Source organism: Hyperoodon ampullatus (genome assembly GCF_949752795.1).
Source record: "Hyperoodon ampullatus genome assembly, chromosome: 4".
NCBI classification, from domain to species: domain Eukaryota; kingdom Metazoa; phylum Chordata; class Mammalia; order Artiodactyla; family Ziphiidae; genus Hyperoodon; species Hyperoodon ampullatus.
In genome coordinates, this window is record NC_136917.1 from 51,988,691 (window position 1) to 52,015,841 (window position 27,151).

The window sequence follows — 27,151 nt, forward strand, 5'->3', positions numbered from 1 at the left end:
CTTTTACTACCATCCAACCAAAAGGGGAGGTGGTGGTGGGGAAGGGCACACTCGTATTATTATTAGTTACTTACAGAGAGCAAAATATGATTTTTAGAACAGAACAGAGCTGACTGGCTAAGGGTAAAATAGCAGCTCAACATACTTACGGAGAAAACCAGGAAAAGCAAGGCAATTTGTGATCAGAATTTAGAGTGCTCAGGAACTTAAGTCTGGCACACTCAATTTTAACCTATCACAAAAGATGAATTTACTAGCAAAAAATAATGCTATTAAGCAGTTCTGAAGCTAAAGAACAGACCATGGCACCCTACGTATTACATAATACTTCTTAATGTTTCTTACCAAACCAGATTACAAACTCAAATGCAATCATTTATGAAGGCTTTAATATTTGACTATATCAAATATTAAAAAATAAAGAGAAGTCCCTATTGTGCTATGGCACTGTAGCCCACTACAGCCCACTGTTCCTATTAATTACAACTAGAAACTCAGCAACGATATAGAAAAAAACAAGTACATAAGAACTCTGTAAGGTTTTTTAAAAAAATAAACAGACGTATGGAGTCAAAATTTAGAGAAGCAAGGGTATAAATTTCCCCTCCTCCCTCAAACCTCTGCCTTGAGGTGGCCCCTAGCTACACAGTGATAGTAGCACAGGCAGCTAAAACTCTAAGAGAAACCAGGTCTTTATGACCAGATAATCAAAAGTTAATCCACAGCTGCCATCAAGGTGACCTAGATGTTGAAATTATCAAACAAAGCCTCTATTGTTGAAATAATCAAAGACTTTACAGCAGCAGTTATAATTACGTCTCATGAGATAAGAAAAACAAAAACAAAGATAAGCAAAAACTTGAAATGAATGAAGATAGAAGTTCTCAGCAGAGAAACTGTGAAAAAAAAGAATGAAGAGTGTCTCAGAAACCTATGGGACTGTATCAAAATGCCTAACAGACACGTCATTGGGATCCCAGAAGAAGAGAATATTGGGGCAGAAAAAATTTGAAGACAAAATGGCTCCCAAAAATCTCCAAACTTGGTAAAAGACATAAATACTAAGGAAGCTCAGTGAACCCCAAACAGGATAAACTTCCAGAAAATCATTTTTAGACACACATAATCAAACAGGTGAAAATCAAATATAAAGGAAAAATCCTTGAAAGCAGCTAAGAAAAATATGGAACAAAACAAACAGGGAAACAAGTCCAATGATCGTGGATTAATTACCAGAAATCAGAGGCAAAAATACCGTAAAACAACATCCTTAAAGTTCTGGAAAAAGGAAATGCAAACCTAGAACTCCATATATATAGCAAAAATATCCTTCAGGAACAAGGGAAAAGAAGACATTCCCCAATGAAGGGAAACTAAGAGATTTCATCTCCATCAGAACTGCCCTATAAGAAAGTTTTTCTGAAAGGAAATGATTCTTCAAAAAAAAAAAAAAAAAAAAAAAAAAAACCCTGGATCTTTAGTAATGAAGGGAAAACAACAGAAATGGTAAATATCAAAAATATTTTTTCCTCTTAAGTTCTTCAAAATATGTATGAAAAATTATTCAGAACGAACCTATATGGTAGCAAGGTTTCCATATTTTATGTGAAGTGGTACAATAATAACTCTAAGTAGGCTATAATGGTTAGGTATGTATACTGTAATCCCTAGAACAACAAAAATTAATGCAAAGAGATATCACCAGAAAGCCAACAGATAAAATTATTAAATGGAATGTTAGAAAATGTTCAAATAATTCAAATGCAAGTAGTAAAGGGAGAACAGAGGAACAAAAATAGAGAAGACAGAAAAAATAATAGATCTAAATCCAACTAAAAGTTACATTCATGTGGTTGTTCTTTCTGTTTATTTTTCTCAGCCTTCTCAAATGTTTCTTCTTGTTCTTGACTATGTACCAAGCAGAGCCTGTTCACCTTTTTACTATTTCCAATGTGGCTTTAATTTCTGTTATTATATTCTGTTATTTCTGATTTCATATTTCTCTTCTATTTATTTCATGAATTGCATCAGAATTGACAGTGAATAAAAACACAAGACACTACTATAAGCTGTCTTAAGAGACAAACTTTAAACATTAAGTCATAGAAAGGGTGAAAGTAAATGGATGGAAAAAGATATACCATGCACACAACCTTAAGGCAGGCATGGCTATTTTAATAACAGATGAAGACAAAGGGTATTATGAGATAAATAGGGTCATTTCATAATGATAAAAAAAGACTATCTGGAACACATAACAACTGTAAAATGTATATAAGCCTATTTACAGAGCTTAAAAATAGATGAATGGCCCAATTAGAGAGGAATACGCAATCCCACTATTATAAAAGATTAATAGAACTCTCTCTCAACAACTGACAGACCAACCAAACCCCAAAACTAACAGTACTAAAGGCCATCTGAACAATAAAAAAAAAAGACTGAATTTTAAAGTATCAAAACCAAAGAAAGTGCATTCTTTGACCACAATTAAATCAGTAACAGTGAAATACCTAGAAAAACCCCAAATTAAGGAAGTGAAATGACAGACTTCTAAATAATACATGAGTCAAAGACAAAATCAAAAAATTTCGTAATAGTAAGAACTGAATGGTAATGAAAACACAACATATCAAAATCTGTAGGCTGGTGCTAAAGCAGTGCTTAAAAGGAAACTATGTTAAGCTTTAAATTATTATATTAGAAAAGAACTAATACTAATGACCTAAGAGGACATTATAAGAAGCTAGAAAAAGCATAAAGTAAACCGAAAGTAATTAGAAAAGAGGAAATAAGAGAGGTAAAAGGGGGGAGGGGTCCAACCACCCCAAAGCTGGTGGTCTTTACGAAAGACCACAAAATTGGCAAACCTCTGGTTTGACTGATCCAAAAAAAAAGAACACATCACCACTATGTGGAAAGAAAAAGGGATTATCACCACAGATCAGACATCAAAGGATATTAAGAGAATAATTAAGAACAAAGACATTTAAAGGATATTAAGAGGGGACTTCCCTGATGGTCCAGTGGTAAAGAATCTGCCTTCCAATGCAGGGGACACAAGTCGGATCCCTGGTCGGGGAACTAAGATCCCACATGCCGTGGGGCAACTGAGTCCGCATGGTGCAACCAGAGAGAGAAAACCTGCTACCCACAACTAGAGAGAAGCCCATGCGCCGCAAGGAAGACCCAACGCAGCCAAAAGAAAAAATAAAGAAAATATTTTTTAAAATAAAAATATAAAAGATATTAAGAGAATTAGAACAAATTCAACCTAGATAAAATAAGCAAATTTCTTGAAAAACTTACCAAAGCTGACAGAAACAACAAAAATAACTGAATAGTCCTATAACTATTAAAGAAGTTTAATTTGTTATCAAAAACCTTCCCAAGAAGAAAACTCTGATCCCAGATGGTTTGCTTGTTAATTCTATAAAACCTTAAGGAAAAAGTACTATCATCTTACAAACTTTCAGTAAACAGAGGAATGGAAATCACCAATCACCACCCAACTCATTTTTATGAAACCAGCATAAGCCTAATACCAAAACCTAACAAAAACATTACAAAAGAAACTTACAGATCCATATCCCACAGGAGTATAGATGCAAAAATACTTAATCAAACATTAGCAAATCAAATCCAACAATATATTAAAAAGATTAATCTACCATGACAAGGTTTATTCCAGAAATGCAAAGCTAGTTTAACATTCAAAACTCAGTGTAATTCACCATATTAAAAAAATGAAGGAGAAAAACTCATTTCGAAAGATGCAGATTTGATAACAACACTAGCAAATTAAAAAAAAAACCTATAGCTAGTATTATATCTGATGTAAAAGACTGAATTTTCGGAATTCCCTGGTGGTGCAGTGGTTAAGAATCTGCCTGCCAATATGCAGGGGACACGGGTTTGAACCCTGGTCCAGGAAGATCCCACATGCCACGGAGCAACTAAGCCCATGTGCCGCAACTACTGAGCCTGCGCTCTGGAGTCCGCGAGCCACAACTACTGAGCCCGTGTGCCACAACTACTGAAGCCCGCGAGCCTAGAGCCCATACTCTGCAGCAAGAGAAGCCACCACAATGAGAAGCACGTGCACCACAACGAAGAGTAGCCCCTGCTCACCGCAACTAGAGAAAGCTCACATGCAGCAACGAAGACCCAACACAGCCAAAAATAAATAAATTTATATTAAAATAAAATTTAAAAAAAGATTGAATTTTCTTATTCTACATGGCGAATAAGGCAGGGATGTTCACCTCTTCTATTTAGCACTGCTCTGATATGATAGTCCTAGCAATAAGAAGAGAAAAATAAGTGGCATTAAAGATCAGAGAATAAGAAATAAATGCACTCCCATCTGCAGGTGATACGATTATTTACGTAGAAAATCCCAGAGAATCTACAAAACAGTAATAAATGCATTTAGCAAGAGTCTAGTCTACAAAATTAATATATGAAACCTTATCACATATAAATTTTATGGGGTCAAATTTATTTATCTTTTTATTTACAGTTTCTAGGTTTTGTGTCTTTCTTAGGAAGCACCCCATTCCTTCTCCAAAAATGCAACTATATGGTCCTAGTGTTTTTACAGTCCATCTGAATACACGAAAGATAACCACTTGTCCAAATTATCTTCCAAGTTCTGTCGATGAGGGAATGTACTATCAGTGTAACCTTAATTCCCTAATTTATTTTCTATTTCTTATAAGATGAGTAAGTGCTAACTCTAAGTTAAACAAATTGTTCAGCTAAGCAAGTATGCTACTTCATTTGGATAATCACATTTTATTAGTTTATTTTTTTGATATCTTTAGATGTTGCTCTTCAAATTATTATTTCTTTAGAGATAAGAAGCTAAATGTAAAACATGAAGTTCCATGTTTTCCTTAACTATACTAGAATTCTTTTCCTGGTATTTCAGAACATCAATCTGACTTTTTGTTGTTGTTGTTTTAAGAATAAAGAGAGGTCAAAATTAGAAGCATTTTATATTTCCTAGATCAGCAAGCTTTAGTTTCTGGTTCTAAGAGAGTTTTTAATGTTTTGACAAAAATTTTTAAGGTCACTGAGAACTGTAACTTTTTCCATTGCTTACTAAGATTGCATCACAAAGATTTAGCCTGCCATAAATTTTTTACAGTCCCGTACAAAGTGCAAATTGAGGGCTACCTGTATTTGCCATGTTTTATTTGTCTGTAATCTGTGTTGGGTTTTAACTTATGAAAAATTTATCTTTGAACTTATAGTATTTAAACTTTTGTATTTACCTATAGTGGCACAGGGACTTTATTTTTATTTATATATATATTTATATCAATCGACTGCTGCTTTTCTAGGGTTTCTTTTGTTTCCATAGTTTTTTACCCCCAATATTATGAGAAAATTGAAACATACAGAAATATCGAAAGAATGTTTCTAGAACAATGAACACTATATACTGACCACCTAGATTTTACATTTAACATTTTATCATATATGCTTTATCACTTATCTATCCTTCCATCAACGCATCTGCCAGTCTTATTTTTCTTGATACATTAAAAAATGCAGATTATCAGTACACTTCACCCCTAATCACTTTATCATGCATATTATTAACACAGGGTAGTTTTGCGACCCAAGAATTCTTTGGCCATAGTTTTTCTATTAATGCTGAAATGTCCTGACAGCTTCTCACTCCACATTTACCGCTAATACCATTGGAGCTGTATTAGCACACCTAGGTATCTTGAAGCCAACATGAGTTAGTAGAATAGCACCTCCATCTCAAAGTAGTTATTGCTATTAATATGGATCAACCAGTGTTTCAGAAATTGGTATCGAAAATTTAGGCTTAGTTTTTTCCCAATAAAGTTAAACATCTAACAAGATCGCTTAAGTGTCTCAGGATGGTTCTAATGCAAATTCTTGAAGAGGACTCTGCACTGAATAATTGGATGAAAATGTATTACACTCACCCCTCCCAACTCCTGCCTTCAAATTAATTATAAAGAGAGATCAAAACTAGAAGTATTGTGTATTCCCTAGGATCAGTAAGCCCTAGTTTTTGGTTGGATTCCATGACAAAAATGATTTCCACAAAAGATTTCACCTAGCAATAATGACTTCAAGATTCATCTATGTTGTTGAGTGTATCTATAGTTTGTTCCTTTTTATTGCTGAGTAACATGCCACAATTTGTTTATCCATACACCTGTTGATGCACATTTTGGGTGTTTCTAGTTTTCTATTTTTCCACTCCTAGATACCTGCTTATTTGTAATAGCCAAAAACTGGAAACAGCCCAAATAAATTACAAATAAAACTGTTACGAACATTCTTGTAAAAGTATAGACATATGTTTTTGTTTCTCTCGAATAAAGAAAAGTGGAATGGCTGAATTATTTATTATATATTCTTCCTAGGAAACTGCCCAACTGCTTTGCAAAGTGGTCCTACCATTTTGAAATCCCCATCAGCAGTGTACGAGAGTTTCAGCTGCTCACCATCCTCTAAAACATTTGACATGCCCAATTTTCAAAACTTTTAGCCATTCTAATAGGTGTGGTTTTAATTTACATTTCTCTGAGTACTAATGACAAGGAGCTTCCTTCACATGTGCTGCTTGTAAAGTACATGTTCATGTCTCCTGACTACTTTTTTGTTGGATTGTTTTCCATATTATTGAGGTGTGCGAGTTCTTTATGTCAGAGTTAAAAGCAGTATACATAAAAAGCTCCCACATACCAATAAGAAAAAAACAAGTCCATAAAAAGATGGGCAAAAACTGTAAAGAGGCAATGCACAGCCAAGAGACATAAAATAGGTTCAATTATACCAACATTCTGGAAACATATAAGATTTCTTTTCTTATCAGGATACTAAAGATTTAAAAGGAATATCCCTACACTGGTGAGAGTGAGAGAAAACTGGTACGCTCAGGCTGTTGCTGGGAATATTAACTGGTACACCCTCTTCTTCCCACAAAAAAAAACTCTTTCTGAGGTCTATTTAGCAATATTCACCAAAATTTTAAATAGCTTTATCACTTGATTCAACAATTTCACTTCTAGAAATAAATCCAACAGAAATACTTGCATGTGTTCACAAAGAAATATGTATGTATAAAGGATGCCCTAAACAGCAACTTTCGTAATGCCAGGGCAAAACAAACAAACAAACAGAAAACACAAACAATACAAAAACAGAAGACCACCTAATCACCCATTTGTAGGCAAACTACCTAATTTCATACAACAGAAAACTAAGCTATCACAAATAGATTTACATGTACTAAAATTGCAAAATGTCTAGGACACATTTATTAAAAAATTCAGAAATAATATACTTTCTAAAGACACTGTTATGTGCATGTATAACACACACACATCTCTACACACATGTGCATAAAACACAATATAGCAAAAGGTGCAGAAAGCATATGTACCAAACTTTTACTAACGAGGAAGGGCTTGGTGACAGTGGAATCCTGTAATTTTTTACTTCATATAATTCCTTTATATTGTATGCTTTTTTTGTATGCATTCATCTAATATCATATCAGATCAATGAGAAAATAACAAAGTACAGGAATTATAGATGTAAAGCATAAGAGAAAAAGAGATTTAGCATAAATACAAGATACTCAACAAGCAAGTTACAAATGTTCCAGAAAGGGGAAAAGAAACAGATGAAGAAAAGCATTAATTAAACTAATTCCAGAAGAAAATTTTAATAATCTGAGAAAAGACCCAAGTCTGAAAACTAATAACGTCCACAAAACTCCAGACTGGTAGGGTTTGGAGTTGGTTACTGGCTTTTCATGTACAATACTCAGAGAAACCACAATCTAGAAATACATTCTTTTAAAAAAACTGTTTTCATAACTTTGATTCTAGAACTGGGTAAATATTTTGCACAATTATTTTTGAAAGGGAGCCTGTGTACCAAGTTGGCAGAATAACTACATAAAAAACAACTATTCCAAAATGCTTTTAAAACACAATGATTTGAGTATACATCCCTAGAGTAATATACCCTAAAAATAAAAATAACTGGAAAAAAAAAGCTTAAACTGTCTTCAGTAACCACACTGTTGGTGATAGTACTGGTCTTGTCTGTGAGAAAAGCAAATGAGTTTATGTTGCTATCACTCAAAGATGGTTTTCAGAAGAAAAGGAGATACTGAATTAAGATAGATGATGAGAGTCAGTAAAAATCTTGTAGTAGACTTGAACTGCAAGTAATGGTGTGAACTTAAGATGTATCTTTAAATGTATGTATCTTCCACCTGTCTACCAAAGAGGTCTAAAAATAATGACTAATTCAGTAGTAACAACTATCCCTAGATCCCACATGGCCTAAAAATGCCACTTCTCACAAAAAGAAACCAGGGATCCTTGGAAAATGGCTGAATCTAGGCCTGAAATAGAAAATACATGAGATAAAGATCAAACATGAATCCAATCACATCTCTGTAACTGCCTGCTAACTTGCAGGAAATTCAGGAATGGAGGATTCTATTAAAGAGTACCATGAGAATGCAATAATAAAATCCAGACTGTGGGACTCTATAGAACACACACATGTATTTTTTTAATATAAAAACAAGGAGGAAAAAGCAAGGAAAACAAGTTGGAGGGGAATCTGTAGATTATAAGACTTAAGAAACAAGCCAACTCATTGCCATGTGTAGACTGTACACGGATTAAATAAGTTAGAATAGGAACAGGAGAGAAAGCCCTGATGTGGGGAGAGGAAGAAAAGGGAAAACCAAACATAAGAAGGAAAGAAAAAATAGACTATTCAATGCTAAGATAAAAAGACATAATTTTACAAAGTTCTATAAACATAATCACATATGAGGATATATACACAAAAGCAATTTTAAAACATTTTAAACAATAAAAAAGTAGATTCAGGATCTTAGTGGTTCAAATCTATAATTTTAAACAATAAATATTAATGGAGAGTTCCATGAAGGGAGGAAGACACTGGAGCAGTTGAATTTTGAGCACCCAAAATACAACGAACAAGAACCAAAAAATATTCAGTGGATAAAAACAGGTATTTGAGGACTTCCCTGGTGGCACAGTGGTTAAGAATCCACCTGCCAATGCAGGGGACACGGGTTCGAGCCCTGGTCCGGGAAGATCCCACATGCTGCGGAGCAACTAAGCCCGTGCGTCACAACTACTGAGCCTGTGCTCTAGAGCCCGCAAGCCACAACCGCTGAGCCCACGTGCCACAACTACTGAAGCCCCCACGCCTAGAGCCTGTGCTCAGCAACAAGAGAAGCCACCGCAATGAGAGGCCCGTGCACCGCAGTGAAGAGTGGCCCCTGCTCACCACAACTAGAGAGAAAGCCCATGCACAGCAAAGAAGACCCAATGCAGCCAAAATAAAAAATTAAATAAGCAAACAGGTATTTGACACATGCTTTTTTAAAGTACTTTTTCTTCCTATTGGATAATAATGTAATAATCAAGCGTGGCAATCAATCAGTCAAACAGCTTAAGTCAAGTACATACCACGGAGTACCAGGAATAGGAGTAGTAGCCACTGGTTTTGCCTTCTGGGCAGCCTTTTCTTCTTCGGTCATCTCCTCTTCTTTGGGCTCCTATGGGAAATGATATTACTCCCATTAAATTTATATTACAAAACTATACCTGAATATCCCACAAATACAAGAAAGACTGCAAATACCTTAAAGTACAACCAACATAAGGTCTGTTGCTAGCATACAGAGGAGAGACTGAGTCAGAATTTCTAAATAAGTTCTAAATCCTTGCCCCCTAGACAGAGCCGAATTGCACAACAGTAGACCCCATCAGCAGCAGGTCCTATCTTACAGACTCACTAACCACCTGTTTAAGAGTAGAAATAAGGAGAAGGGTATAGAAGATTAGAGGAGACCTCTTCATTTAAGGTTGTTTCTTTTTTCTGCTAAATTCCTTACTGATAAGACAAGACTACCATTGGGTCCCTCATTGAATAAAAAAAGCTTCCAAAAAGCAGAGCTCTTTTAGGGCTGTACAGAGATGATTCTATGCCACGAGAAGACAAATAAAATACAACAATCATTCCCCAATATGAAGTTGTACTTCTAATTATAACATGTACCAGTCTGTAAGTCAGGAGGGGACATCAGCTCTGGTCCAAGGTCCTTTCTTTCTAAGGGGGTCTTGGTTTGGTATAAGAAGTAATTTAATGAAACTTTCAAAGGAAAAACTGAATTAGAAATTTCGAAGAACCCTAAAATTGCAGAGGTCAGATTTACAGCAATTATCTACAACTATAGCTAATGGGTTTCCCTGGTGGCACAGTGGTTAAGAATCCGCCTGCCACTGCAGGGGACTCGGGTTCGAGCCCTGGTCCAGGAAGATCTCACATGCTGCGGAGCAACTAAGCCTGTGCACAACTACTGAGCCTGCGCTCTAGAGCCGGCGAGCCACAACTACTGATCACGCATGCTGCAACTACTGAAGCCCATGCACCTAGGGCCCGTGCTCTGCAACAACAGAAGCCACCGCAATGAGAAGCCCGCGCACCGCAACAAAGAGTAACCGCCGCTCGCCTCAACTAGAGAAAGCCTGCGCACAGCAACGAAGACCCAATGCAGCCAAAAATAAAATAAATTTATAAAAAATAAAAATAAAACTACAGCGAATGGATTTTCAGTTACAAGTAAACTGTACCCAACAATCAATTCTGGCTCCCAGGTAAACAGGTAATGGCCCTTTACCTCTTTTATCTCCTTTATTGGCTCTTCCTTAGGATCCTCCTCCTCCGTTTCCATTGGCAGAGGTTCTTCAGAAGGTTCTTTAATTGGCTCTTTAATCTTCTCCTCTAATTTTTCTATTAAAAATTGAGATAACATCACACAGTGGTTCTGATGTAACTTCTGATGAACTTTCAGAGACTAGGCAGTTAAGATATTATATTTCTAGTTATTAACCACAAAACTAAAATGTTCTTCCTTGTACTATCATTGATTTGAATCTAATGTAATGTTCAACTTCAAATACCTTGCTATACCAATCAGGAAACTGTCAGTAGAAAAGAACTACTGATTTCAGAGGGACATAAAGTCTTTCAGGTCATTCATATATCATTTGTAGCAATCATTCATTTTGCTGAAAGGGATAACATACTAAGAAACAGGGACTTGTGAAATAGAAAATTATGAGTCCTCTTCCTCCAAGATTCCAACAGCCTAAAGTTTTTCTTCAGAACACATACAATAAACACATTCCTTCCTGATCATTACTATCAATCTCAATAAGGATAACGATAATTATTCAGTAGAATAATTATGCAATTCCTGACAAGAGTAAAAAAAAAAAATATATATATATATATATATATATATATATATATATATATATATATATATATATTAGCGTGTACATATAATTTAACTTCTCCAGATGGTAAAGTGATAGACAAGCATGTAAGTAGAAGAACTGGCTTTTTAAATAAATACATATTTATCAATTCAGAGGAAATAAATAATCCAACACTATGTAACTAGAAAATCCCTCAAACGTTTTAAAAAAGGAATTAACTCAGAATTTCAAATAGCATTTCTATTTATACTATGTTCCACCAAGTCATTAAAACTATACCTTTTTCCTTTAGCTCTTGGGGTTTTTCCCAGGTTGATTCTAATGTTCTATTATTATAATAATATGTCTTCCCATCTGCTGTTTTATATTCAGTCCACTCAGAAACTGCTGTTGCTCCAGCTAAGGTAGCAGGTGAAGCTGCAATAGCAACCTGGGGGTGTATCATGGGTACAATAGGAGGGGCCATTCCTGGCAATACACCTAGAAGAAGAATAATAAAAAAATTAGATCCAAGTATCAAATTGTGATACAAAATAAAACTTTAAAATATGAGCTAAATCTTTCTACTAAACATTAATAATGAATGAGCCAGTTGAAACAAAAAAAATCATATAAATTATGATTTAATTACTTAAGTCTATATCCCTGGTTTACTTCTAATGCCTAAATTCAATTAGATTCAGAAATTGAACCCAAGAAGTACCTTAAGAACAGTCAGAAATTTGGGTCACACTTATAAGTGAAATCTTAATAAAATATAACATAATAAATTATAAAAATAATGGTACATTCTCTACTTATTAATAGAAATATATTTTTATAAAGAATTTCCTGGGCTTCCCTGGTGGCGCAGTGGTTAGGAATCCGCCTGCCAATGCAGGGGACACGGGTTCGATCCCTGGTCTGGGAGGATCCCACATGCCGCGGAGCAGCTGGGCCCATGTGCCGCAACTACTGAGCCCGCGTGCCACAACTACTGAGGCCCGTGTGCCTGGAGCCCGTGCTCCGCAAGGGGAGGGCCCGCCACGGTGAGAAGCCCGCGCACAGCAGCCAAAGAGGGGCCCCCGTTCGTGCAACTAGAGAAAGCCTGTGCACGGCAAAAAAGACCCAGTGCAGCCAAAAATAAATAAATAAAATGTATTTAAAAAAAAAAAAAAAGAATTTCCTCAAATTCTAACGAAATCAAGGCAACAAGCACATTTACTAAGCATATTTCCTGAGGCAAAATTGTTTTCTTGTTCTAAGGTACCTAAAAAGGATATGAATAAAATTCTATTTTAAGGTAAATGACTGAAAAAATAAATAAGTAAAAATAAATGACTGAGTTTACTATCAAATCAACTTTAATATACTAACTGATTAAGTGAGATATCCCTATAAACTCTTTGACAGTTTATTCTTTTCCGGAAAGAGAGCAATGTTTCTTTTTTTTTTTTTTTAAAGATAAGCCAAGATCTATATTTTTCACCAGGCAGCTAAACAAGCTGGTATTATAAATAATCAAAAACGTGAATCAAAATTGAAAATAAACCCCTCAAATCCTATACTAGAATTTAAGTTTCAGGTAGTTAACTTCAGTAACTTTAAAATGCAAATTTATACTATACACACAAATATTCACACACATATACTCACTAGCATGCAAGCATAATCACATCACTTTACACATGGAAATGATTTTTTTATATTTAACTTAAAAACACACGTCAAAAAATAAAATTAAATGTTATGAATATGAGAATGAAGTTGTTTACACTTATTACAAAAATTAAGATAAAAGTGATTTGACCTTATTTGCTTTTGTGAACCAACGAAGCTAATACTACAGGCAATTGGGAAAATTAAGTGTTGGCCAAATATGACAACTGCATTTATACTGCTCATTAAAAAGAAAAATATAAAAAAATCCACTCACTTGGGCAAAATAAATAAATAAAAGGATAAACAACAACATTCACTACCATGCCAACTTACAGACAAAACAAACTAAGATGGTTTTAAAAATTACCGGTCTTGGTGGTAGCGACTGTCTTTACATACGGGCAGCTGACTATTTGCATCATTGCTACACCTGTAAAATGGATAAGCAAGCATACGTTGGAAAGCTGCCATTGTATGTCGGCTACCACTGGGATTCAGGGAAATAATTTACCACTACAATTTAGAATGTTATTTCCAATGAAAAAGACCAAGGATGGAGTAGAATTTCTTTTTGTTTGACATTTTGTGGGAAGTGGTGCCAAATCCAATGATAACTAATTCTAAATTATAGCATCAATTACCTTTTTATCAAACCAGCTGATAATATTTGAAGGAGTCTCAGGAGTTTAAATTCAACAAAGAAAAGCCCCTTCATTACGTATGCATAACATGTTTTCATGTGGGACATTTTCCCACAGGACATCAAACCCATGCTGCTTAAGACACCAGTGAAAGGCAGACGCAGCATGACACTAACAAGACACTTTCTCTGTGCTGCTGCTAAGTGGGAACTACATGCAAAAGCAGAGGTATGGAGCATAACCATGCAGAAGTAGAAAAAGAGTAAGATAGGACAAAGAGGGGTGGGAAGAAAAGGAAGAAAATAAAGTATGAGACAGATCCAAATATACCACTGCAAATAATACTTTAAATAAAAGGGCAAAGATGAAGAGGAGGGTAGCATTCAACTAATGACAAAATATCCATGTGTAGTGCCTGCTGTATGGAATGCCACGGGCTTGGAACACTGTGGGGGCAGGCTAACAAATTAAGAAGACAGCCCCTCTAGTATCATTAATGACTACATGGGCTGATTATTTTAGAAACCTCAATCATTTAAGCCAGCTAAAGGAGTAGCACTTGTATTAAAGAATGGAAATTACGTACAGTTCTTAGAAGAATGAAGACTCATCATGATGCATTACAATGGTGATAAAAAGGGAATGAAAGGAAAAGCTGGAAAACTAAGACTGATTAATTGAGGAAAATCAAAATTAAGAGTGAATTTTTTAAAACTTTTAAAGGAAAAGGCTGAAGGCAAAGGGTTGGGAAGTTAAATTTTATTTTCTATTTGTTTTGGCTAGAAAAAAAACTAAACCTATTTTGGTACCGATAAAAATTAAAAGTAATAAATTCTTTTCCCCACTGAAGTACATAAAAATAAATTTTTCCTAATTCAGAGACAAAAATTAAATTAAACCCCTGCATTTGTAAATAACATATCTATGTTCACGCGCACACACACACAAAATACTGCCAGTTTTTGAAAAGTGCCTTAATTTCTTAATTACTATTTTAAATAAAAATATTAAAGCTAAACTTTCTATTAACAATGACACTAAAACAAACGCACTGGATCAAAAAAGTATGCTGAGTAAAGTTTATGTATAGTTTTATTTTCCATGCGGTTAAAGAAAGCAATGGAAAAATTCATTTGATTAAGGAAGTTACAGCATATATTAGGTTTAAATTAGTATAAATACTGCTATCTGCAGGATCACTGAGCCTACTAAGTCAGCACTAGAAGTTCAATTCTTAGACTCTATGAACTTTACTCTCAAAGACTGTTCTCCAAAACTATCCTCTAATAAGTAATTTCAACTATACAACTTAAACAGAAGAAAGTCAAATACACTCATATTTAGGCCTAACTGCCATTATTAAATATCAGTTGGGCCAACACAGAACTCTTGTATTTGACTATCAACATTATAGGCCATAATAAAAGGACATGTTTGTTTCTTCTCATGTTAAAAAGACCAACTTAAGGTTTTCTAAGGGTGACTATATGCATATCATGAAGACTCACAAAATAACCAAACATCTAAATTTTTAACCTTCTTTTAAAAAGGAAAATTTGTTCAATTTTCCTACAACTCTACCCTCAAATTATATTCTACCAGGAAATTAGAAAATTCCATTTAGTATTGTGGATAATCCTGATGTCACTGACCATAAGCTTCTTAAAATTCCAAATAAGATTTTACAGACTAAGAAGTAGAAATCCTGTAATCCTAATCCAATTCACTATCCCCAACTCCACCTCTTACTCCTACATTTTACCTAACTCTTCCACTCCTTTTCTTCATCTTGACTATCCCTTCTTTAATCCTCCTCATTAGCACCATACATTGCTATTTCAAATAAAATATAAGGCTCCAAGATAAATTACATCCAAATTCCTCCTGTTTACCTTACTGTTGAATTGATACAAAAAAGGAAAAACAGAGAGAGATGGCATTATACACAAAACCAAAGATTTGGGGACGAGAAAAACAAGTCTTCTTTTCCATCCTTTTTTTTTTTACTAAAGTACCTTAGATGACTGAATTAAAAGGGGAAATGAGAAAATGAACGAATTCTAATATCTAAGATGCCTTACTATATAAAACAAATATTACTTCTATAAAACATTAGTTCCCTCTCCAAAGAATCTCTGGTATCTTGCATAAAATTTTACAGATTATCTAACTCAGGTTCTCTTCCAACTGACCTACAAAATATCATTAGTGGCTGCCATTTATTAAATGCCTTTTACTGCCAAACTTCATAGGTACTATCTCATCTGGTAACACAAACGGTTACCAACTTGTTCTAAAATTTAACGGTGGGATGAGGACCAGAGAAGACCAAGACATCCGAAGACAGCTATAACTGAAGGGATTTTACTGTGACAAAATTCCACTTTCTACAGAAATAAATTTTGCTACTCTTTCACTCACTGGTCCTATTAAGAACCTGTAAAGCAAAACCAAAGTCCTTTTAGACAACAGCCTTTCCAATACCTCATGTATGTTATTATGCTACCTCTCAATCTTCTCTCTACAGAATTAACAATCTCAGCTCCTTACGATCACTCAGAATCCAGGATCTGGTCTTAACACTGTCCCTGACCCTAAAGCAGACCAAGATTGCAAGAGGTTATGACGAATGTCAAGCTTTTATCCATTCATCACTTAATTTTCTACAAAGAGTATATCCAAAGAGGAAAGTATCAGCTGCTTAATCTTAAATTTAATTTTGAAAAAGGTTAATCCCTAGTATTAGAAACAACATTTTTTATTTTCTTCTTACTTTCAAGTGATTTCAGTTTCTTAAACGTCACATACTGGTCATTTAATTATCTAACACTACATCGACAACATGTAAAAAGGTTTTCCAAAAAACCCACTAATTCTTAAATTTTTGGTTTCTTTCTTGCTAAGTGTAATATATGAAAGTGTTCTTTTCGAAGTAGTTACAAGGAAATAGTGATAATTAAAATGTGTGCAAATCTAAGAAACAGCTGTATCACAACCCTATTCTTACATAAAAACTAGTACAATAAAGCAGCAACCATAGTGAAAGGAGTGTGAAATTAGGAAACAAGAGGCCTAGGTTCTATTCATCTTTGCTACAAACTAGCCTTGTGAGTTTGACCTCTCTAAGGCGTCAACGTTTTCAACTATAATTCTAGGAAAACAGACCATGGATTAAGGAGTAAATATGTTTGACAACAGCAAACACACTCAAATTACGATGTCAAACACAACCACTGTTTAATCCCTATGGGAAAAATTCTACTCCACAATCTTTTAATTCCTTCTCTAGTTGAAATGATTTCCCCTAAAAAAATAAAACACATGAACTCACCATAATTATTTAAACGTTAAAATGGTGCCTGTTATACTTCACAATTGTTACAAGGGAAACTTATGCTTTCTGTTTTAGATGAATTTTTTAAAGTTAAGTGACTCACATTTTCTTCTCAGGATAATGTAATTATTACGAGCATGATTTTTGGATCTGGAATGCCCAGACTCAAACCCCAACACCACCACTTATTAGCTATGTGACCACGGGCAAGTAACTTAACCTGTGTGTGTACCTACCTCATAAGATGGTTGTGAAAACTAAACGAATTGTTCCATGTAAAGTGCTTAGACCAATGCATGATATAGAAATCACTTAACTTGTGTTACCTATTGCGACCTGTGATTTCTTAACTTCATACACTCAATCCCTTAAAATATTGCATTTAGAACATATTTACACAAAAAGATGATCATTTTTAATTCATTGGGGCCATTATCCAAAATGAGTGTAGCTTTAAATGTGGCTCTAATTTTAAGACATGTAAACAACAACAACAGAAAAGGACATTTACCAAAACTGAAGAGAAAAATACTGCAGTTAGCCATGAATCTTTCAAAAATGTTTCAAACAAGTGAGATTCAAGGCAAATTTCAAATGCAACAGACACATGAGAACAAACTAACTGACAATATGAAAACATAGCTGGAAAAACTATTATTATCTATTGGTTTACCTGGAAGTGGAATTGGCATGCCAGGAAGGGGAACACGAAATGGAGGTACCATTACTGGTGGAAAAGCAGGTATTGCTGCTGCTGGCTGAGGTACTGAATGAGGAACGGCAGGAGGTAACGCCTGGGGGTGTGGCTGAGGAACGGTTTGCACAGGTGTGGCTGTAGGAGCAGGAGTTGAAACACTAACTGTAGGCGTGGCAACTGAAACAGCAGAACTTGGGGTCTGATCTTGTGTTGTGGGTGCTGATAAAAGATAAAACAGAAATATGTATCACTCCTTCATAAACCATTTTACTATATTCATTCATCATTCACTCATTCAGTATGTAAGTATTTAGGGCCCATTCCATGCACTGCAAGGAATTTATAACAAGGTCTCTGTCTTCAAGAAGCTTGAAAATAGTTAAATGAAACATAAACAATAACTAAAACACAAAGTGAAATGGGATAAATGTATAGGAGTGTAACTCAAGACACAAAGACCATTTCTTATTGTGAGACAGTACAGAAAATTTTATACTGTGGTGATAGGCCTTGAAAGATTAGGATTTCAACAAGGAAAATGACAAAGTGAAAGGAGAAAATAAGCAAGTGGTGAGAAAAGTGAGTAAAAGCAAAGAGTAGGGGACAACAAGGTATTGTTTAAAAAACAGAAGACAAGCAGTCAACTAGTAAAACACCAGGCATACCAACAGAACCAGTGAGTTACAGCTGGAAAGGCAGGCCAGAGGCATAAAGTGGGAGGCCTTGAACAGACGACTAAGGAGTCCGCACTTGACTGGGTAGGGAAAGGGAAGAACTTATGTAAACGTAGAGAAATGATCTAAAAGAATGAACACCAAAATGTATCTGTGTACACCTTTTACTTTTTACTACACATGCTTCATTAGAGTTTGATTTTTTTTTATAAGAATGCATTCACGTGTTATTTATGTGACTTCATGAATGTAAAAGGGATGTGGGGGAGGTAGAATGAAGGTTTCTGTATGGAAGAGTAACAATCACTGTTCATTTGATGAATTAACCTGGCGGATGCATAGGAAGAAAAGGAAGAACAGAGGTGGGAAAATCAATTTCAACGTATCTGGAGTTGTCCAAGCAAGGAAGAACAGAGAGAAAAAGGTATGCAATAACTAATGACTGACTGGATATGAACAAATGGAGTCACAAACAACTTGGGTTTCTCTATAATTATTTCAAAATAAAAAGGTAAAAAAAAAAACAAAAACAAAACAACTCAGGTTTCCAGTGTGAGAGACCAGCAAAATGTGAAATTCAGGATAATTGGGTTCTGCTAATACGTTATTTTTAAATATCAAAAATAAAACATTTCATCCCTAGTAATCACACTTTGTGACCCCCAAAATATATAAAATTCGTATTTCCTTTTTTTTTTAGTTTCAGTTCTCAAATATTACAAAACATTTTTTGTTATTTATTCACAACCCATCTAGCTCCAAAACAAAATTCATTTTCATAATTCATTGGTAACTAATACTTCATCTTTATCTTGATATAAAGAAAAATGCCAAACTTTACCTATACTGGAATAAGAATGAATTTATCAAATTAAATAAAACAGTGCTTTCCCAATCTTTATGCCAATTTTATTCTAAGGGAAAGCACACTGTTTAACGCAAACCACCCAATAATCCAACTGAAAAAATTTCTCACTGTCTTTCCTTCAGCTCCTAACAATGAAAAACTCACTTAGGCCGGGAAGATGTCAGCAATTTCATACTTGTTAATGAGGGACTCACCTTGGCTAAATAGACAGCAGGGCCAAACAAGTATCTTCAGGGGCCCAGGAATGAATTGGTGGTCTAGCATAGACCTAGCCTTAGGGTACAGTATCATATTAATATAATTTTATAACAGTATGAAAAATACAAATTACATGCAACATTTGCCCAGTCCCATACATATACCATTTAGCATTTGTAATCTACTGCAATGGCTGAAAATATATCAAGTTATTCTTCCCAACTTCCCTGAGGAGGAGGATTTCATCAGCATTTTTCACAAACTTGCATAGGATAAAATGAGTTTATGCTCAACTGAGGTTAAAATATAAATTCCTTAATTTTTAGTTCAATTTACCCACAGGTTTATACTGCAGTTCATAGAATTACATTTTTTAAAAAAATCATGGTAATAGTATTCAGTAATATTTGCTAAACTCACAATACAAAGTACTGAGTCAGGAAAATAAAATGAGTTACAAAGGCATCAAATTTCAGGGGGAAAGGAACACCAAATGGAGATGGCAAAAAGTATTCACTCAACCTATTCCTCTTGCTGACACAGGATTTTCTGAATTTGATTAGTTGCCATGCGTCATGAGAGAAAAGGGACAAAGGCAACAAAAGAATTAACTGGGAGGCTGGGAGAATGGTAGCTAGGACTTTATAGTAGGTAAATTCCTACTAACTCCATTTGCTAAAATGACTAGTGTAACACTAGACCTCAAAATATACTACTAATCCAGCCTCAGATCTTAACTAAAAAAGACAAGTGACTATCTCTAACAGATGGAGAAATATTAAGACTGATAACACTTCTTGACACTGAATCAAGCGAAATAAAAACAGCTATCAGGAATACTCAGAAAGACAACATCAAAATTGATGTTTAAAGGCAGTAAAAAGAACAAGATTTTGCTATTCTGTTCTTAGAATAAAGGCCTCCCTATCACTGAAGGGTAGTACAAAAAATGAAAAACAGGAGGAATTCTGAATAGAATGGTTGGTAATGGACAAGATACCTATGGGCCTACTGACAGACCACTCCGATATGGAAATGTAATACAAAGAGAACAGTTAAAAGTTTTTGGCTACCCACCTCCCTTAAAACAAAGTACTACTATTTTTCCTTCCAAAGAGGCAGGGAATAAAACAGAAGCAACACAGAGCCTCCACATAGAACCACACCGCTTTTAATTAATCTCCTTCTCCCATCACCACCACAAGTACCCCATAAAAACTGATTGTTTTCTGCCTTGCCCCACAGGTTTTAGAAGAATGTGCCTATAAAAAGGCAAAGACCCTCAACCAACTAGCTAGTATCACTGTTAATCTGTATTTTCAGAATTCAACTTAGCTACAAGAGACATGTAAAGCATTATTTACATCTTCCTATTAAGTACATTTTCTCCCAAGCCCTCTAAAAAATATCAAATAGGGCCTTTAAAAAAACTGTCTCCATATCACATGTACCTTACTTCTTCGGTTACTACGCACATCAATAAAATAAAATCAAATTTGAATTTAAATTTAGTAGGATGACTAAATTTCTCTCATGTACATATTTCTTACAAGGTAACATACACTAATAATTCCCTAGTCCCTGAAGCTACTGGGGGAGGGAAGAGAGACAGCTTTTTTAATTTTCTATTCTTACCCATTATCCAGGTAGCAAAATAATCTAAATTATAATCGCCTTGTAGGGATAATTATGTATCTTCATGCCAGTATCATAATAAATAATCAAATCAATAAAATTATGTAAATATTTGGGGGCTCAATCTCAGCCTGTAGAAGAAGTAGCAGCATACTTATGTCAAAAAAAAAAGAACAAAATAAAACCCAGAACTAGTAGCATAAATATTAATAACAATCTTTCAAGCAAATTAATATTCCTCTCTCGGGCTTCCCCGGTGGCGCAGTGGTTGAGAGTCCGCCTGTCGATGCAGGGGACATGGGTGCATGCCCCGGTCTGGGAATATCCCACATGCCGCGGAGCGGCTGGGCCCGTAAGCCATGGCCGCTGAGCCTTCGCGCTTGGAGCCTGTGCTCCGCAGCGGGAGAGGCCACAGCAGTGAGAGGCCCGCGTACCACAAAAAAAAAAAAAAAAAAAAAAAAAAATTCTTCTCTCCTCATCCCTGAAATTAATTGTCTCTCATCTTTATAAAAAAGATGTAAACTTTGGGCCTCTGTGTCTTCATACCTGAAAATTCTCTTACCTTTCGAACTGCTCCTAACACAACTCCACATTTCATCTCCCTGCATCCCATTCTGGGACCCATCTACCTCTAAACAAGATTACTGAAAAGTTCCTAAGTTTCCCTGATTTCAACACTACCCAAAAAACGAGTGCCATAAAATTCTTCCAGAATACTGCATTCATACAGACTGTCTAGTGCCTGCCTGCCTCACCCATTTGCCTGGTTCTTAACTCTTCATAACCTGGTCTCTTATTCAATATATTAACCAATATAAATCCTCCCACCTAACAATTCATAAACTATATTTATCCTCATTTCCTGACCTACGTTTCCCACTACCTGAAACACCTCTCCGAAACTTTGAACCTATTCAAATCCTATCACACATCCTTTATGATAAACCTCAATACCCATGTAGTCCACTCACTTGTCTCTCCGTTTTCTTGAATTCTTATATCTTCTATTTTCGCTGCATAACTTTGCACGCTATTCTCTAATTGTTTCACATGCATTATTCTTGCCTCCTCAATTAGAAAAACTGGAAACTCTGCAAGATAGGGGCAGGGGCCAAAACTTACACTTATTCTGCAAACCCCACATCACCCAGCATTACTGTTGGACAAGTTGAATAGCTAACTCTACACTTCCCCAGTTTAGCTTCATGAATTTCAACTGGGCAAATAATTTCTTCTACTAATGTAAATTTCTGTTCTTTTTAGCCAAAAGTCTTAATGTTAAAAATGTATTTTAAATAACATCAAGGATAATACCTAAAACACTAGGATCATTTTGGAATGCGTTCCCACTTGTCCATTTCTCTAGCCCCTAAATAAAAACACATGCTGACTAGTACTCACTTGATACTGTCTGTGAAACTGAAGAGGCAGTTGTTGTGGTAGAAGTGGTAGAGGATGGGGATGATGATGACGTTGAAGTGGATACCGCAGATGCTGGGCTACTGGTCGTAGGGGTGGAAGCTCCCACTGCTTGTGCTTGCACTTGTGCCTGCACCTGGGCCTGGGCCTGGGCTTGGGCCTGGGCCTGAGCCTGGGCCTGAGCCTGGGCCTGGGCCTGGGCCTGGGCCTGAGCCTGCGCCTGCGCCTGCGCCTGCGCCTGTGCCTGTGCTTGTGCCTGGGCCTGCGCTTGAGCTTGAGCTTGAGCTTGAGCTTGTGCCTGTGCCTGTGCCTGCGCCTGGGCTTGGGCCTGAACCTGGGCCTGGGCTGCAAGCATAGGTGTCAGTTCTGACTGCTGAATAACCTTAACTCCATCTGGCTTGGTCCATGCAGATTCACGTGTCCGAGCATTGTAATAATAAACCTGCAGAGAAAGCGAAATCATCAGTATCAACGAATCTGTCAACTATCATTTATAAACAATAATACAACTATATTTTATCTTAAACAGTATTAAAAAAAACCTTACAAAACAGAAAGTACATCAAAATTAGCTGTTTGTATATGATGAGACTAAAGGCACTTCTTCACTCCTTCTTTCTTTCCCCCCAGTTTTCTATAATGAGCACACTATATTTTTAACACACACCAAAAAAGGAGAACCAAGGTTATATTTTGTGCACAAAGTTAACACAGCGGGCCTGAGACTGCTATCCTTAGAAAGCCCTGCCCACAATGTTGGTCCTTGGCTGGCATCTGGAAACTTAGATTTCAGGAGGGTTCCCATCATTCCCTAACTGATAAGAATGGCTCATCATGTTTAAACTGTTAATGCAAACAATGCAGTTTATGCTGAATGCATGCCTTCCTTCTGGGAGTCTGGAATGTGGTATGTGCTGGGAAGATGGTGCCAGATATGGGACCAGTCCCCAATGAAAACCCTCGACTCCTCAGCTCAGGAGAGCTTTCCCAGCAGACAACACTTCACCCGTGTGTTCACAATGCCATGTCACAGGAATTAAACACATTCTATATGATTCCACTGAAAGGACTCCGGAAGGCTTGTGCTTGGTTGCTCCAGACTGCAGCCCATGCACCTCTTTCTCTTTGCTGGTTTTGCTTTTTATCTTTTCTCTGTAATTAGTCTTAGCTGCAAATACAACTACATGCTGAGTCCTGTGAGTTCTCCTAGCAAACACTAAACCTGAGGGCTGTTTTGGGGACCCAAGGCACATATTTAAAATACAGGCTTCCAGAATCATAGGCAAACCTATGTAAGTGCTCCAGGCCACCTTATGTCTGTGCATAAGTCCTATCCAGTGAGCCTTTCCAGGAGTTCTGCCCCACCCTGGCTTACCCAAGGCTCATTCCTAATTGGCAAAGATACAGTCACTGATCTCAATTTGCGAGAACTCCTGTTTTACTCTTCTGTTACTAAGAAGCTAACAACCTAAATACATTTTATAATTTACCTTCCCATCTGGAGTTTTATTTTCAACCCATATCTCCTCAGTAGGAGGCAGTGCTGGAGTACCAGGAGCAGTCACAGGAGGCATTCCTGGTGGAAACATCATACCCGGTGGAGGAGGCATGGTTCCCATGGGTGGAGGCATGAAAGGTGGTCTCTGTTAATTCACAAGAAGTAATGTCACTTGTGTTTATCTTTTTTCCTTCAAATTATTACTAAATTCTACCCAAAAGTAAAGCACTGTAAGAGAAACTAGTTTTATAGTCAATTCAGATACATTTATCTAGGTTGTGTAAGAGAAGTTTCTCTGTAATAAAAATGATTACTAAATAGACTAGAAAGAAGTACATCAAAATACTAACAATAGGGCTTCCTGGTGGCGCAGTGGTTGAGAGTCCACCTGCTGATGCAGGGGACGCAGGTTTGTGCCCTGGTCTGGGAAGATCCCACATGCCGCGGAGCGGTTGGGCCCGTGAGCCATGGCCGCTGAGCCTGCGCTCCGCAACGGAGAGGCCACAACAGTGAGAGGCCCGCGTACCGCAAAAAAAAAAAAAAAAAAAAAATACTAACAATAGTCATCTCTGGGTTATAGCATTATGGGTGAGTTTTGCTTTGTTCTTTATACCCTAACTGCCTATTTCATACATTGGGCACTAGATTACTTCCAAAAGAAAAAAACTGATTCTTATTTACAAATAACATATCAATAACTAAAAAGGAAAAACCAGATATACCTAACCCTTTGTTCTCTTTACCTACAAAAAAAAAAAAAAGAATATTAGCTAGGAAAATATTCATCATTTCCTATTTTTCAAATAATAATAATGTAGCTCACCGAAGATGTTAACATCAGTAAGTTTAAAAGATACAATAAAAAAAATTATCCCTTTTACTTTTCAGGAAAATGAGAATCTAAGTGGTATATATTATAGTTAAAAAAAAAAAACAACTCCTGGAACCATTCATTACTGATTCAACACTATCTCTGATAATTCCTTCAACGACTGTTGATCCAAGCCAAGATCCTGAACCAAACAATTTAACTGTAACTGCTGTATCTTACTCACTAAAGCAGAAAAGAGGTCTGCCATTTTGAAAACAGATTTTGAACAGGGATTAAAAGATTTCCTCTATAATCTAGAAGTAACATTAGAATTCAATTATCCAAAGCATCTTAATCTGGATAATGGAATTGACATTATGCTAATAATGTGCAACTGTATTTCACTTTCCTAAAAATGTTTTTTTTTCCATACTCCAGTCTTTCTGGATTCAGCTCACTGTCTTTCAAGAATCAGCACACTGGCCCATGTTCTATAAAATATCCACCCCAAATATATCTCATGCACCAGGAGCTGGAAATCACTTTGATTTACTGTAAAACCATACAATCATCCATCAAGACCAAGAAAAGCATCACAACATTAGAAAGTATCCCATTATAACATCTGATATACTTCCATTAGAGGGTTACATTAATCCATTACATTTTATAATATTCTGCAAGGACTTCAACTATTAAAGGCACAAAGCAGAATAAATTCACATGTAACAAGTTATACCAGTCAGTAGGTCAAAAAGTTACTTCCTATTCTAATCCTGAAGAAAACATAAAACCATTTAACAATTTGTTTAAGGGTGGGGGAAGGGGGGCTGCTCATTACTAGGAAGGCAACAAAATTACTAAGCAAAGTATTAAAACCTGGTGTTTCTTCCATAAATATAACCCTATTGAAACAGAGTTAACATCACTTAAACAGTAGCTCATTATCTCTTTCTATTTTTAGTAAGTTCATTCTTGATTATCCAAGCTAACAGAAGGGAGATGATACTACTGTATTTATTTCGTTTCAGAATGGTACAGGCTGAATAAACTAAGAAAACATAAGAAACATATTCAGTCAAGAATAATATAATCTCAAAAGTAGATATTTTTGAGAGTTGATACCTTCATAACCTCATTTCAGACAATAACTGGGTCTATTTACACTAAAGAGGGATATATGCCTCAGGTTAAAACACCAGAAAAGTTTTTATTTAAAGAAATCCCACAACAATTCTATTTCTAAAATTGTAAGATAACCGTATTTTTCTTCTGGGGAAGGAAAAAAATCCAAATATTGTGCTTACAAAATGTGTTCGTTGTCACCTTCTAGATTCTATACTAGGCATCATTTCTGGGGAGAACTGCTCAGGAATATACATACATATATATTTAAATTTACTTGCAATATGTATCACTGAAAACAAATTTCCCCTACTCTATACATAAGATTTCAAACTTCATTTCCCATAAAGAAGATGGATTACTAAAGACAATTCTCAGAGACGAAGGCAGGTTAGAACTACCCTATTCAATCCTAACTTAACACATACATTTTTCTATCACCATATACATTTCCAATCTGAATTTCCATACTAATTATTGTTACCAGTGCTTTTAGAGCAACACATTAATATAAGGATGTTCTCTTTAGTTCCCATTTTCCTATAAAACCAAGAACACAGGTTTTAAAGGCAAAACTCATATATAATATTGACACTAATGCCAACAAAGAAACAGCTACCTCTATATTCTTTACCTGGAGGTGTGGAGGGCCCATAGGTGGAGGAATCCCTCCTGGAGGAGGCATTGGTGGCATATTAGGATCAAAAGGAGGACGTCCAAATGGGGGCCGAGGTGGTGGAGGAGGGCCTCGCATCATACCAAAAGGTGGAGGAGGTCGCATGAGAGGTGGTGGGCCTCGCATCACTGCATTTGGTGGGGGAGCTGGGCCTCGGAACCTCAAGGCCTGCTGTTGAGCCATCCTGTGTGGGAAAGCCATGAATAAATTTTTCTTTCTCAACGTAACAAAAATGTAGCTAGTCATCTCTAATTACATCAAATTTTAAAAGCCCTTAAGCAAGTAGAGTTGGAAAGTCATACTGTACCACTGCAATAGAGTGCATCAGTAAGAATGATCAATGCACACCAAATCTAGGTGGAAATTTAGATGAGGGAGGTTATTTGGATGGTCTTAAAAGTATCTTCCCACATGTTTCTCACAGTTGCAAAGAAGGATGAACAAAACACCTACGCAATAGAGAAACTGACCTAACGTGACTGAGAGGGACACAACATCACCTATTCCAGGCAAGAATGCATAACTCAATCTAATAAGGAGCTATTCGACAAACACAGAATGAAGAATGTTCTACTGGCAAGGGGGCAGCAGGGAG

The 27,151-nt window shown here is 36.0% G+C and overlaps 1 protein-coding gene across 12 annotated transcripts in view; it reads right to left on the reverse strand.

The window, feature by feature from the left end:
* The window catches only part of TCERG1 (transcription elongation regulator 1), a gene marked incomplete at its 5' end in the record, with an annotated part of 59,056 nt that overhangs the window by 26,480 nt on the left and 5,425 nt on the right, over window positions 1-27,151 (reverse strand). For 4 of the 12 annotated variants that reach the window (XM_079701769.1, XM_079701760.1, XM_079701765.1 and 1 more), the window contains 7 exons: window positions 9,522-9,610; window positions 10,736-10,848; window positions 11,619-11,819; window positions 17,629-17,871; window positions 22,429-22,888; window positions 23,937-24,089; window positions 26,515-26,740. In XM_079701769.1, the coding sequence (XP_079557895.1) occupies window positions 9,522-9,610; window positions 10,736-10,848; window positions 11,619-11,819; window positions 17,629-17,871; window positions 22,429-22,888; window positions 23,937-24,089; window positions 26,515-26,740 (1,485 nt within the window). Of the gene's footprint in view, window positions 1-9,521; window positions 9,611-10,735; window positions 10,849-11,618; window positions 11,820-13,347; window positions 13,411-17,628; window positions 17,872-22,428; window positions 22,889-23,936; window positions 24,090-26,514; window positions 26,741-27,151 lie in introns of all 12 variants that reach the window. The other 8 variants (XM_079701762.1, XM_079701768.1, XM_079701766.1 and 5 more) reach the window with 5 other exon arrangements.